Below are 14360 nucleotides of genomic sequence, written 5' to 3'. Positions count from 1 at the left end.
AAGAATTACCCTAACTTCCATAAAATGAAACTTAATTGCTGTTTATCTATGTAGAAGACTTCAACTGTGTGTCCTAACAGACAGTAGTTTGACTTAGTATGATAGTGTGTGGAGTTTGTGGTAAGCGGTGTTGTTGTCTGGATCAGATTACTTGTACAGTTGGGGGTTACTCTGCATCTTGTGAAAGATTAGGGAAGTTGTGAGGAGGATCCTGCACATACTCTGAAACTATCATACTTCTGTCATTTGAATTAAATTCTGCAACATGCCTTTTACTAAAAACAGAAACAACCAGCAACTGAAAGAAAACTCACAAATGTGAGCAAAGTAATGCGGCAGCGTAGGTAAACAGTTGGGGGGGGAGGGGAAAAAAGGGAGCTTCAAGACAAGCCTTGTCTGAAAAGTTCAAAATTTGACTCAAATTTCCATGCTAATTGCAGTAGCAAGTAGTAGTAGTAGTACCCATTACTTTTGCAGATGTGCTCCCACAGTTCTAGCCAGTTCTTAGAGGTCTGGGAAGCTTAACTTTTCTCACTTTTAAATTCCACAGTGAACCTATATCACTTTGGAAGAAGTTGGGCTGCAGGAATGTGGTAGAACACAAGGGATATGCTGTTAATACAGACTATCTCTAAAATTACACTAAACTATATCTAAGGATGGCGCAAAATGTCTGGGTGTCACGGTGACAGCTGGAGCAATTCCTCTTTTTCTAGGATAAAGAGGCTTGGGAGCTAGAGTCTGGGGGTGTGGAAAAGTTCTTTTTCTGTGGTGGCCTTGATGGCCTAAGGAGCCATCAGGAAATGCCACCAAGGAGACCCAAACCCCAGAGGTGCTTATGCCCAGGTCAGGCAAGAAAAAACAGTTTAAAGCCTTAAATTACTAAATTACCATAAATTTACTAATTTATGAATGGTCTCATCATGTGCTGCTTACATATAAAAACCAGATGCTTTACATAAGTTGAACCCATATGTACTTTTTGGTAATTTTATATTAAAGTCTGTTTAGAGTTCTTGTAAGGTATACAATAGTGAAGTATCTGCAGGCTACAAAAATAAAACCATGTCAGAAGAAAGGGACGTGAGTGAGACACCTGGGGAAAAAAAATCCTTAACGTGATGTGTATGTTTGAATCAGTGTTTTGTGCCCAGAAGGCGAAGGCTGCGCTCAATGGAGCAGATATCTATGCAGGATGCTGCACACTAAAAATTGAATATGCAAGGGTAATGCTTGGACCTTCTCTTTAATTTTAATAGAAAAATATATATAATCAAGACTTAACCTTTTTCACTTTTATTTTATTTGAACAGCCAACTCGACTTAATGTCATTAGAAACGACAACGATAGTTGGGACTACACTAAACCGTATCTGGGCCGACGAGGTAGGTTTTCATATGTTATCGCTATAGATGTTTGACTATACTAATGACAATCCTTTATACATGGTCAGGCTGTATCGCAGTAGTCATTTCAAAGCAAGCCAGTGCTGCTGAAGGCTGTGTTCACAAGCCAGGAAATTAACCCTGAGCCCTAGTCCCCCCTACTGCCGTGTGCTTGAGCCACTTAGTTCAACAAGGAGCCCACACCTGCAAGCACCTTCGCAGTTCTCAAGGACTTGCATTTCTCCAAGCAGCTCTCTCTCTTTGGAGGAGAGGAAACCTGGTACAGACTATTCCTTACAAACTACAAACTTGCACACTGCTTCTCCTTCGAAAGGACTCTTTTCCCCTATGTTGGACGAGGCATTAAGAAGGATAGAGGACTTCAGCAGGCTGACTCTACACTTCATCATGCACCACATCGGCATCAGCAAAAAAAATTAAACAAACAAACAAAAAACCCTCTGAAAAAACTCAGACTTGCAATTCACCTTGTCTGCATACTGCATGCACCACCACCACAAGTTTTTAAAGGAGGACACTTTCAGTACTTCAGATTTGTATGGGATGAATAACATGATAGACTGTACCCATTCTGTTCAAGTTTGTATGTATGATGGTCTTATTTCCCTTAAAATTACAACTGAAAATTTGAGAACCTCCAAAATTAAGAACCTCTCTTGTTGATATTATTGACATTGTAATCTTTTTATTACTTGCTGTATGTGAGAGTTGCATTCAGTCTTAACAGTGTAAATATTGTGTAGTAGTAGGGAAGTTTAATCCTCATCTGTAGATAGTTGGAACTGAGCAGTGCGATATCAGATAAGTCCCCTCAGTTATATATAAGCATTAAAACAGGGAGATTCATAATTGGTACAGGCATACTGTCTCTTAAGTATTCAGCTGTAAAAATTACCAGAGCTTAACTCATGTCAGTGGAAACTATGACTATATATGTAAAGACAAACTGCTGTGTAGCCTAACTCATGTAAAGTGTTATTTAAAAAAAAAAATTGTAACTATTGAGTGCAGTGTTCAGTAACTTATGTACAATAATGTGTGCAATGTAAAGTTAGAAAAGTGAAGACAATGTGTCCAAGGTAGAGTATCTACTTATCAAAGGCTATATGAGAATGAGGGCTTTGGCTGTCTCAAGTGATACGCACTTTCAAAGTAATTCTGCAGAGACTCTGGGCTTGTAAAACTGTTGTACAACTAAAAACTTAGGGCTTGAATTTTCAAAATGAAGTTCTTGTAAAAAGTTAACAAGGGAGCTACAGTATTGGTTGCAGCTTGTAGATTATGACTATTTGTATCAGGATTCAAATTTTTTTCTCAAATTCCTGAGTTAAAGGAATTTTGAAGAAACTCAAGGGCAAGAAAAAATCTGAAGGTTTGAATTTGAAAAATCTGAAGGATTAATTTGACCCTCCTATCTTTTGATCATTGCAGTGTTTGGAGGCTGACTTGTAACATTGTGCATCTAATTACATTATGTAATTGGTCTACAGATAGATATGGCTGTATGAACTAAATGTTCCTGAAGCTAGAGAAGACAGTGGAAAATGAAAAACTTAGGATAGGTACGGCTTGCTCTTTCTCAAGAACACCCACACTACTCTTCTGGTATCCTTTTGTTGCTTTGACAGCCTGTCTCTATTTTCTATACATCACTCTACTACACATAAGAGGAAAAGAATTAAACTTGTATTTTATATATATCTTTTTATCATGCTATATTGTATATAGCATGATTTTACATTTACTGTGACCCATATCCATTTATCTAGAAAATGGGAATATATATTGTTGAATGAACACTGAAACGTGCTTGAGAAAGCAGGCATCTAGAGCAATTTTGCCCATAAAGTAATCCAGGGCTTTTTTTTTTTTTTTTTTTTTTGAGTGAGAGTTTCCATATTTGTGCTTCAACTTACTCTTGCAGCAGTGTTGTTTGGCTTTTGAACTTAATGTGACCCGAACTGTAGGGATCTGACTGCAGCAAACAAGATCTTAGCCCAAAGGAATTTCATTCTGAGGACAGGCATGCTAATACATCCTTTCAGAATTTCACACACCCTCCTCATAGTATTTTTTCACTTAAGTAAACTTCCTAACAAGTGCCTGCTGCTATGAACCCATATTGCATTAGACTGATCCAAAAAAACCACCTGACTTCTAATATTCTACTTGCTTTTAGCCAGAAAGTTCAAACTGTAGTTTGGAGCATTTCTTTTGGTGGTAATACCAGCATACACAGTCACTCAAGGACCTGATTTAAAAACAAAACCAAAAACCAGCAAACCCCAAACTTAAACTAGATTATAAAGAATCTTTGCTTTCAGAATTACTTTTAACACAGATCAGTTCTTATGTTTCAATGCCTGTTTGCATAAGTGTTTGTATTGGCACAGTTGAGGGACTTGTTCAAGGAAGGAACAAGTATGGGGCAAGGAGAGAGCAGTGGACTACACCACCACAAGGAGGAAATATTTGTGAAATTCTGTTCTCCCAAAATTCTTTATTTGAAGAACATGGTCCTTTAGTATATTACTGTGTGCAGTTTCAAAGCATTTAGCTCCACAGACTGGAAGTATAAACTTGATTTTTCTGAAAGATGATTACTGCATACAGGTTAAATGCTCAAAATACTTGATATGACTGCCCATTTGCTTTCTAGAGCCAAGAACAAGAGCTGTTACCCTGAAAAGGGAATAGAAAACCAAAACTTGACAAAAATAATCTTTCTTCTGTATATTTGAAGGCATTCAGCGCTGTTCTCTCTTCAGGGTTTATTGCCAAAGTAAATATCTGGCTTGGAACCTGTCTTAAAATCCAAGGGCACGTGCATTTTCATCTCCCACTGTTGTGTTGTCTAATGCGAATAGTTCCTGTTTTTCAGGGGAAATACCTCCAGCTGCATTGGGCTGGAGTTGCCCTTTTCAGCAGTCATACTTAAATTTCCTGGGAACTGCTGTAAACTGATAAATGTCTTGCCCCATCTTTTCAACATGGCTTTCTTAATTGTGAGAAATCAATTGTTGCTTACCACAAAGAAATCTGGAAGTTTAGATTTTCTTTGTCATGCAGCACGGATCTGATTAGAAAATACAGCTTTGGCTGTGATGCACTGCTTTCCTCCAGTAATGTAGACCCCTTGCTTAACTTTATATCCTAGAGAACTGGGTTTTCTTAAAGGATTGACCGTTGAAGTGCATTATTCAGTGATGTTTTTCTTCAATAGAACTGTTATGTGCTGCTGATAATGCAATAATGTACAATCCTTTCAGCACGCCCATAAATCAGTAGGTGTTCTGTAAATATATATGTACACATATGTAATGCTCTCTGTTTACTGATTATGAAACCATGTAATACAGGTTGTTGTTGGCTTATGCTGAAACTTCTTGAAAGAAGCCCACTTTGAAAATGTGTTGCTGTTGAAGCTAATATTATGATTCAGGTACTGTCTTTCAAAAGTACTGCATTTCAAATTTGTTTTAAGAGACACGTAGGTAAATCCTGCTGTATGGTGTTATCTATACTAATGTGTGGTGTCTGTTTAGGAAAACTTGGGTATTTCCTTAAACTTTAAATGTCTGCATCTTCTCATTGGCTACTGCCCCCAATCAACTTAAGTGCAATTTGTTATACAGATGGCAGTCTTTTAATTTTGGTGTCCCAGGGCTACAGCTTGTGGTTTTAGATGTATAATGAATGAGAAATCGTTTATAAAATTAACAGGGACTCAAATTACTTTTTTGCTTCTTAATGAGAAGCTTTGTGTCTTAACTGGAGAAATCAAGTGCATAGTTATGCATACTAAACTGTTTTCTTTCCCTTCCCACATGTTAGACAGAGGGAAGGGCCGCCAGAGGCAAGCTATTTTGGGAGAGCACCCATCATCATTTAGACATGATGGTTATGGTAAGTAACATAGGATGACAGGTGGTTATGATTTCTTTACGTGTTATGTGAAATTCTAAATATTCAGTCAGTGCTTAACTGCGGACCCCTACTGCATGAGTAGTTCACTATGGTGCTGTATGTGTGGTGCTGTCAGTCCACATTCTGAAAATGCTAGTGATTTACTGAAATCTATGTGCATTAATTGCTGTACCTCTTCCTTTCACGGAGAGCATCCGGCTCTACAAATTTGTTCCTTGGAATAATGTTTCCTTTTAGTTGCCATCACCCTGGCAACGGATGGAAAATTATATCTGTACTGGGAAAAAAGTTTTCTTCTGGAAAATGTCAGCATAGCTTGATCAATGGTTTGATGCAATACAGAGCTCTTTGATGTTCTTGCATGCAAAGCTGTGAATGTGGGCTTTGCGTGTCTTCTAATTTAGCTAATTCTGAAAAGGTATAGCTATATGACTGTATAAGAATGATGTTTTGGAATTAGTGCTGTGAAGTGCTGCAGTTGTTACCGGTGCTGTCTGTAAATGAATATCTGGTGTCACTTTCATGTGTTGGACCAAGACCTCAGGGTTGAGAAACTGATGTCCCCAGTTAGATGGGACTTCTCTAGTCATTTACTCTCTTAACTGTCAGATGCAATGTGATTTGTCTTGCCTCTTTGTTTGCAAATGTATTTATGATATTTTACAATGTAGGTTGACCTTCTACCTACTCTTCCCAAAGGTTCTTCAAATCTCCAGAATTTCCAAGTTCTACCTTGTATTCACTGATGTTCTTTTTTCATTCTTCTGATATACCCTTCTGCCTTAAGTAATGTGGCTGTCTCCTCCTATACCACTGTCTCCCTCTCATTACTGCTTTTTGCTGGGGAAAAAAGGACAAAAGGTTCCCTTTATACTTGGCTTATGTGAATTTTGCATTATTTTTGTCTCAGAAGAACAGGGATCCTCTCCTTGGTCTGTAATACTGATGTCTTCTGTAAACAGCAGTATTGCATACTGGTAATGTCCCTTCATTGCGGGGGGAAGGGGGGGAAATGTTTATTTTAATGAAACTTGTCACTTTACCTGTAGTGGAAAATAGGACAGCTTCATTTTGTGTTAATGCAGGGGTTTAAGTATTCCTGTTTCTTCCAAATGAGCTGTTTGTAGAAAGGCAGTCTTCTGACTTAATCTCTTGTCTCTGGAAAAGAGCTGTGTCATCTCTTGTCCCGACTTCTGGCTGAAAGTTTGCTCCTTTTGGTTTGTTTTCCCTACTTTGTAGTATTATTTCTTGGTGTCATGTAGCTCTAGAAGTAAACATGGCAATATTGCTGAAGGTTTATTTTAAATATTTCTTCTGATAGGTTTATGTTCAAATATTTTGTATGGTGCAGGGAAGATACTATTTTTATAATTACCAAAATAGCTTTTTTCACTTGTGTATAAAAACAATACCATGAAACAGCTCCTTCCTTCTTGTCTGGTAATATAAGAAGAGACTTGGAACATTAAAGAGACTAGAAGAGGGGTTTTTTTTTGGTTTGTTTGTTTGTTTGGGTTTGGTTTTTGGGTTTGGTTGTTTGTTTGGTTTTTTTTTTAAATTTTCCAATTAAAAATTTATGGAATTAATGGACACTGCTGTAATGTTGTTCCCCCCCTTCTTTAAATATGCATTACATATGTGGGCTTTAATGCATGATTAAGTACTGAAACTTGTTTCAAACAGTATGTAAGTATGATCTTTCATCTCCTTAGGGTCACATGGTCCTTTGTTGCCCTTACCAAGCCGGTACCGAATGGGATCTCGGGACACTCCAGAACTTGTTGCTTATCCGTTGCCCCAGGCATCCTCCTCTTACATGCATGGTGGAAATCCTTCTGGGTCAGTTGTCATGGTTAGTGGGTTGCATCAGCTAAAGATGAACTGTTCAAGGGTCTTCAACCTGTTCTGCTTGTATGGAAACATTGAGAAGGTAAGGCATGATTTATTAGAAACTTGGAAACTCTGTAGTCATTTCAATTGTTTTGGGGAAAGCCTGGCTGAGATGGTCTAAAAATATTTCCTAATGCCTTATAAAACTCTTGGCTGGTCTGTTTGTTGCAATGTCATTTTTTCACTTATCTACCTTAGGTGAAATTTATGAAGACTATTCCAGGAACGGCACTGGTTGAGATGGGTGACGAGTATGCTGTGGAAAGAGCTGTCACACATCTCAACAATGTCAAGTTATTTGGAAAAAGACTTAATGTCTGGTAAATACGTTTTATCAGATTAATAGTCTACCAGTGGGCAGATGAAATGAGGCTGCAAACGAACAATATCCCGTTGTTCTGTTACCATTGTTGGAGTTATGATTTCCAATTTGCAACTGTTATTTATTTATTTATTACTATTTATAATGTTGTTTATTATTATTTTATTTATATTAATAAAGTATATGCCCATTACATGGATTGGCTGTTAATAAACTATATTCCCTAATGTGTCTTATCTATCCTTTAATGGTTGGACTGGATGATCTTAAAGGTCTTTTCCAACCTAAACGATTCTATGATCCTTCCTACCTTTTTTTAAGGAAAGTGTCAAATCCAGCCTGTCTTGTTCTCCTTCTATTTCAAATTGTTGTAAAGTAATGTCAGGTCTGTTCTGGTTAGATCAATAATCTGTGTGAAAAGTATGCAAGTCTTAATTATTTAAGAAACTTTAACTATATATATCCTTAAATCCCAGTGTTTCCAAGCAGCATTCAGTAGTTCCAAGCCAGATATTTGAACTGGAGGATGGCACGAGTAGTTACAAGGATTTTGCAATGAGTAAGAATAATCGCTTCACCAGTGCCGGCCAAGCATCTAAGAACATCATCCAACCACCCTCTTGTGTGCTGCATTATTATAATGTTCCCCTGTGTGTAACTGAAGAAACATTTGTAAAGGTAGGCAGTTGAAATGACTGTGACATATAATGCTTTGGGGCTCTATCCTAGCTTTACACTGTGCTACTTTTAAAAAGAAATAACTGGGATAGTTACAGCATAGCAACTGAAGAGAACTGTTTTTTAAAATAGGTTTGTAGCCTGTCTATATAGAAGCTGCTGTATTTTCACAATTCTGGCATTATTCTCTCAATTTTGTTTTGGGTTTTTTTTTTTTGTTTGTTTTATTTTTTACGTGAGAAACAAGATCTTGGAAATAAAATTCAGGACCTTCATGTGTTCTTTGTGGAGGAAGGGGAAAAGACACACAAAGCCAAATACAGGGAAAGTTAGGACTACAATTTGCAAAAGATTTACTGACTCCCTGAGGTGGTTACTCTAATGACTGCTAGGATATTTCGGAATGGAGAGAAGCATGCACTTGGAACAGTTTGCACAGTTGAGTCCTAAATGAACTCTGGATGCTTAAAACATGCAATACTGGGCCTCTTGAGTGAAGGCAGTGGTAAAACTGATGACAGCTCAGTGAGTTCTTTTTCAGTTCAGTAAATTTTTTTTTTTTTCAAGCTCTGTCTGAAATTTAACTCTGGTTTATGAGTGGTGTGCTTGTATGTACAACTTCTGAGCTACTGTATTGAAGTGGAAACGTCAAAAAGAACTTGTTTTTATTTAAATAAGTTGTTTGAGGTAGTAGTGATATCAGTACTCTTAACAATTTTTGTGCCTATAGAACTGTATTTATCATGGGACAGCACAGATATAGGAGCCTTGTTTTGCATACTATAGAATGGTATTCTAAAGAGTTACCAATCTAAACATTTTTAAAATAATAATTGGCCATAAACTCTTGGAAGGTTTCTTAAAGTGTCAGTATTTTCCTTTTTTGTGTGTCTCCTCCAGGAACTTGGAATTTTTGCTAATGTGTTTATGTGCATTTTTACTGGAGTTTTACCTCTTGTTTTATTTTTGTGACAGTTATGTGAGGATCATGAAGTTCTCAGCTTTATTAAATACAAAGTGTTTGATCCAAAACGTAAGTAAACTTTGACCTGTTTGGGGAGTTAATTTGAATTCCAGTTTTGATAAGAGCATACACTGTCAGGAGACATTACTGATCCCCTCCTTCCCTTTTTTTATTTCTCATTTTGACAGCTTCTGCCAAAACACTGTCTGGTCTGTTGGAATGGGAATGTAAGACAGATGCAGTGGAAGCTCTCACTGTACTTAATCACTACCAGATAAGAGTCCCAAGTAAGTAAATTTTACTGATCTTACTGCTATAAATTCTTTTCTTGTTTTCTTTCATGTTGATACTGCCTTTGTAACAGATGAGGCTTCAGCAGCTCAGTCTATAGCTAAAGACTGCGTCGTTCTTACTACATGTATATATGCTATATATTATATATATACACACATATACTGTGCTATATATATTACAGTATACAAATACTATATATATTACAGTATTTATTCTCTAGTTTAGGTTCCATTAGTTTCTATCTAAATGGCATTCTTTCTTTGTAGTTTTTGAGTCAACCTATAGAACTTAAAATATGCTCCGCAACTTTGAAGTTACGGAAAGATGGGATAATAAATTGGTTTGCAATAAGAAGGCGGCAGGCAGGAAAGGAAGAGCATTAAAATCCACTGTTATCAAAATCCAACCTAATGGATAATGTCTTACTGAAGCTTTTTATATGTTTCACGATAAATGCAGAGAAATCTGCAATATCTTTGGGCAGAAGATTCTTTAAGTTACACAGCTTACTGCTCTGAATGAACTGCTCCTGTAGTGGGTTCTCTTTCAAATCAGAAATTGTGAGGCCAAGCTGAGTTTTGCTCCAAACTAGTAAGAATGGAGGGGGAGTTCACCTGCTGAACAAGCACACAACAGGCCAGATCTGCACTGGACAATTAAGATAGTGTACTAGATTAAATGGAATTTTTCCGGGTGTTCACAGACATAACTTTGAATCCAGCCCAGTGTCTGATATTATTTTAAACTACCTTCTCCAAACTATTACAAAGTTTGTCTCCCTGTCAAGTGTTAACAGTTTAAATCTTTCCTATACTCTCCTGCCCACCCCCCCCCCCCCCCGCTTTTGTCCACCTTCTCAATAATGGACTAAGATTATTTCAGGGGTAGGATATTTTTTAAGATATTATTGATAATGTACTGTTCACAATTTCAGATTTATCTCAGTTTGGAGAGGTCATAACAGCAGAAGAACTTAGCTTGCAACATGAAAAAGCCAAATCCTAATGTATAATCAAATATAGCTATCACAGGAATAGACAGTATTATAAAACAAGGACTGCTGGTTAAGACTTGCTGTAATAAGATCGTCTGAGGTTGGCTGAATCAGGAGGATATATCTCCTCTTACCTGAGAGGCAAATGTGTGCTGCCATCTGTGGGTCTTTGCAGCCTTTCCAAATAGAGGGGGGCTGTTTTAAGCTTTGCTTTCTGGAGAGGTCTGAAGGGTGTGCTGGACATCCTGCTGTTCTTTTTTCAAACACATGTAAATACTGTCCAGTGCCACTCTGTCTCTGATAGAAATGCCACATTCTGAGTCTTGACTTCCTTAAATATCTAGGTCTTTTGTCTTTGAAATTGCCTGTTAAATACTACTTTTCTAAATAGTTCAGCTAGGAAGAGGGGCAGCAATAATGGTAAAGTCTTTCTTGTGTATGGTACAACACTTGGAATTCTATCTACATTTCCCTTGTGACAAGATCCATCACTTTGTTTTTATGTCTAAAAAATGCTAGTAGACTATCAATAATACCTACTTACAGGTCACCTGGTATCTGCGGGCCACTGGCGGGGTTAGGCGGTGAGGTGTGAGCCTTAAATCTACAGAATTGGTAAACTTGTCAGATTATGCAAGGTGATCTTGATCAGCAGGAGGGCTATGCTCAGTAAAATGCCCTGAGTATGTTATATGTTGTCTCCTGACAGATGGTTCCAACCCTTACACCTTGAAGCTTTGCTTCTCTACTTCATCCCATTTATAGAGAAGAGGACAGCATGTTAAGAGCTACGTTCACCTTGACTTGCAAGTTTAAAACTACACTTCGTTCACAAAGCTCTAAGTGGTTGTTCTAATGTTGCCTTGTTTCAACTTAATTCTAGTATCTTTTATCTTGTTTTATAATAAATGGGTTTCTTCATAAATACAAAACAGATTTTTTTTCTTTTTGCCTCTGAGAAGTATATGTTGTAAGCTTACTACAAAGTTTGTATTTTGTTAGTGTAGTATCTTCAAATGTCTAAAGAAGCACCAGTAGTATAAACAAGATTGTTTTCTTCCAAAAATGAAATATATTTGCATTTTCGATAATGTTAAAGATTAGCAAGTATTTTTCCATTTGTAGTCTTAATTGGCAGATAGAGCTATTACATCAGAATTTTAAATGTAGAACTTGTTTTTCAGTATGTTAAGTAGTGAAGTATGTTGCAATACTAAAAAGCTTGTATTTATAAAACGCTTTAATTGGGTTAATGTTGCACATACCAAATTTTTAGTAGCATAGACTTGATTTATAGTTCAAACAAAGCTAACGTAGAAAATTATTAAGTATGTACACGTGTATGGTGTGAATTCATACTTAAAGTGGTTTTGTTTGGGTTTTTTTTAAAAACTATTTTCCATTTGCATTAGCATGATGCCATCTATAGCTAGTCCCACCGTAGGGGCCTTTTAAAAATTAAAATTGCAAGCCTGTGTCAATGTGTTCATCCTCATTTTCCATAATTTAATCTTAAATCATTGGTGTTTAACGTATCCTCGACCTTTTTTTTAAATAGTGGCTATGACATACTAAATGGTAAAAGTTGGATATGTGAAAAGATTGATCGCAATAGAAACCAAGGTGGTAAAAGTAGTTAAAACAAAAAGCAAGCCCCACCATACTCTCTCATACCTGGACAGTTAATTTGATGTTTTCTTTTGTCTGATTTATCTTACACATCTATTATGACCATGAAAGAATTCATAGGGTGAATAGACTTGGCTAGCCTCTCATTTAAACTGAGGTAATTTAGGTGGAATTCAGATAATGTAACTAATTAACGTGATGTGAAATTAATGAGGTGAGAAATCTTTCACTTTGGGGTAGATGATTTGTTTTGTCCCAGTACTTTGAAACCTATTCTCTCTTCTAGAACTGGAGTTGCGTCTTACTTCGGCTAAACCCTCAGAAATGGGAATCCAAGCAGGGAAGTCTGGGAGCTGTTGTCCTAGGCTCTGTGTTTGCTCCCCTTTCTGAATTTGCAGCAAAATGTTTAGGGCTTCTTTTAATTCTGCTCTTAGTGATCAGAGAGAAGTTATTTTATCAGATATTTTGTGTTTTATCATACAAGCTCTTTGTTCTGTCTTTACGGATTTTATCCATATCCATCCTTTATGCAAGATTTTTTTGTGCAGTATGCTTGTTCTTGAGAGATTATGTTGCAGGATGTTTACAGACTGTGGGCATTGCACGTGTCTTTAAATGCAGACTGGATTTTCCCTATTCTTAATTTCAAGGCAAATATACCTTATCATACAAGGGAAAATGTGTCAGCTGTCCTTCAGGCTTTCTCATCAACAATGATTCATTTTTGCCCTGTCTACCTCCATTTTTGTTCAGGTAATGAGTATTTCAGGTATTCAAATCAGGCTTCTAATATGTCTGAACAGGGAACTGAAGGACAGCTGCTTTTTTGGCAGCTCTTTCTGCACACGGTTTGGAATAATACTAGCGTCCTGTCTGGTAGGTGGCAAACTGACTTGCATTTTAGGGGCACTGCTAATGCTCTTTCAGCCTCAGTGCTTTTCCCTCAGAAATTGCTTCCAGAGAGCTCCAACATAGAAGGCTATGTGCCATATCTTGCTACTTGCCAACAGAAATGCTGGGTACTAGTGAAATGTTCTGTGCTGCTTAGTGTTTTAATTGTAAAAGGTCTCTCCCAATCATTCATTTCTCTTCCATCAACTTGAATGTTCTGTGGAAACCTGTTTCTTTTGTCATAACTTGCATTGCTATTTGAATTAATGTAGTTTCAGAAGTCAAGTTGTTTGTAGTTGAGCATTAAAAATAGTATGTTATCTATTGGTCCAGTTTGGGATGTAGGATGAGTGACCTTTAAAGTATTCAGGTTTTTTAAAAAAAAAAAAAAAAAGCACTTTAATGTTTCAATGTCCTCAGTGGATCACAACATTCAGTGCCTAAGATGTTCAGGTGAAAGGCATCTTTCCTGTGGGTGCCCAGATCAAACAGAGGACAGACTAGTTCCAGGTGTATCTAAGAGGACCTGATATCAGCTGGAAGTCCCAAATGCACAATGAGTAGCCTGTACCATGTGGGGAAGAAAAGAGACTGAAAAATTGTTCAAGCTTCTTTTTCCTTAAAATAATTATCTTATTTGTGTAAAACTTGAGAACAGGAAAGATTCCTTGTTGGTGTTTTGCTGTAAAAAGAAAGTAATGTCTTCTCTTGAGCCTACAAGGATGGATGTTTGTCCTCAGGAGGAATGAGGTTGGTTTCCTTCTTCCACAAACGTCTGTGTTCACCTATAATCTTGCTTGTTAGAATAGAGCCAAAACAGTGGGGCAGGTGAAGAGTTAGTTGCTCCAGGGGGAGTGAAGTTTGTCTATCATTTGGCAGTGGTATTACTTACTATACTTGTCAAATCAAAATTAAACTATTAAGGTCTCTCAATGCATTTTTTTCTGTGTCTCTTGCATAAGCCATACAAGCAAAATAGTGAACATTGCTATGCACATTCCCTGCTTGTAAGCAGCTGGTATTCACGCTGTAATATCTTCATGCCTGTTCCACTGTTTGTTTTTTTTTTTTTTCTTTTTGTAAAAAAAGTTTATTATTTTTTTCTAATTGATCACCTTTCATTGGAGGTAAATGATATATTGAGGTGGAGATCTTCTCTCATGGTACTCTAATACTTGTTTATATTTATTTTCCCTTATATGCAAGAAGTGGGAATAGTTGCTTTTTAACTTTCTATACCACCACAGCAAGATAGAGTGTATCGCTAGGGTGACATAAGAAAAGATTTAAAAGAAACCATTCAGGAAGTGTTTGGGCGTCCTGCTTTATGAAAGGAATGATACAACTTAATGTGGTTCACCAAG

General features: G+C 37.0%; 1 protein-coding gene across 1 annotated transcript in view; it reads left to right on the top strand.

The window, feature by feature from the left end:
• Positions 1-11429, top strand: part of HNRNPLL (heterogeneous nuclear ribonucleoprotein L like) — a 28958-nt gene extending 17529 nt beyond the window's left edge. The window contains exons 5-13 of the mRNA XM_075707537.1: positions 1130-1226; positions 1314-1386; positions 5242-5313; positions 7047-7264; positions 7423-7544; positions 8023-8224; positions 9200-9257; positions 9377-9475; positions 11186-11429. Coding sequence (XP_075563652.1) covers positions 1130-1226; positions 1314-1386; positions 5242-5313; positions 7047-7264; positions 7423-7544; positions 8023-8224; positions 9200-9257; positions 9377-9475; positions 11186-11241 — 997 coding nt within the window. The 3' untranslated portion in view covers positions 11242-11429. The remainder of the gene's footprint in view (positions 1-1129; positions 1227-1313; positions 1387-5241; positions 5314-7046; positions 7265-7422; positions 7545-8022; positions 8225-9199; positions 9258-9376; positions 9476-11185) is intronic.
• The last annotated feature ends 2931 nt before the right edge of the window (positions 11430-14360 follow it).

Source organism: Pelecanus crispus, chromosome 3 (assembly GCF_030463565.1).
Source record: "Pelecanus crispus isolate bPelCri1 chromosome 3, bPelCri1.pri, whole genome shotgun sequence".
NCBI classification, from domain to species: Eukaryota; Metazoa; Chordata; class Aves; order Pelecaniformes; family Pelecanidae; genus Pelecanus; species Pelecanus crispus.
This window is presented reverse-complemented; position numbering and strand designations above follow the sequence as displayed.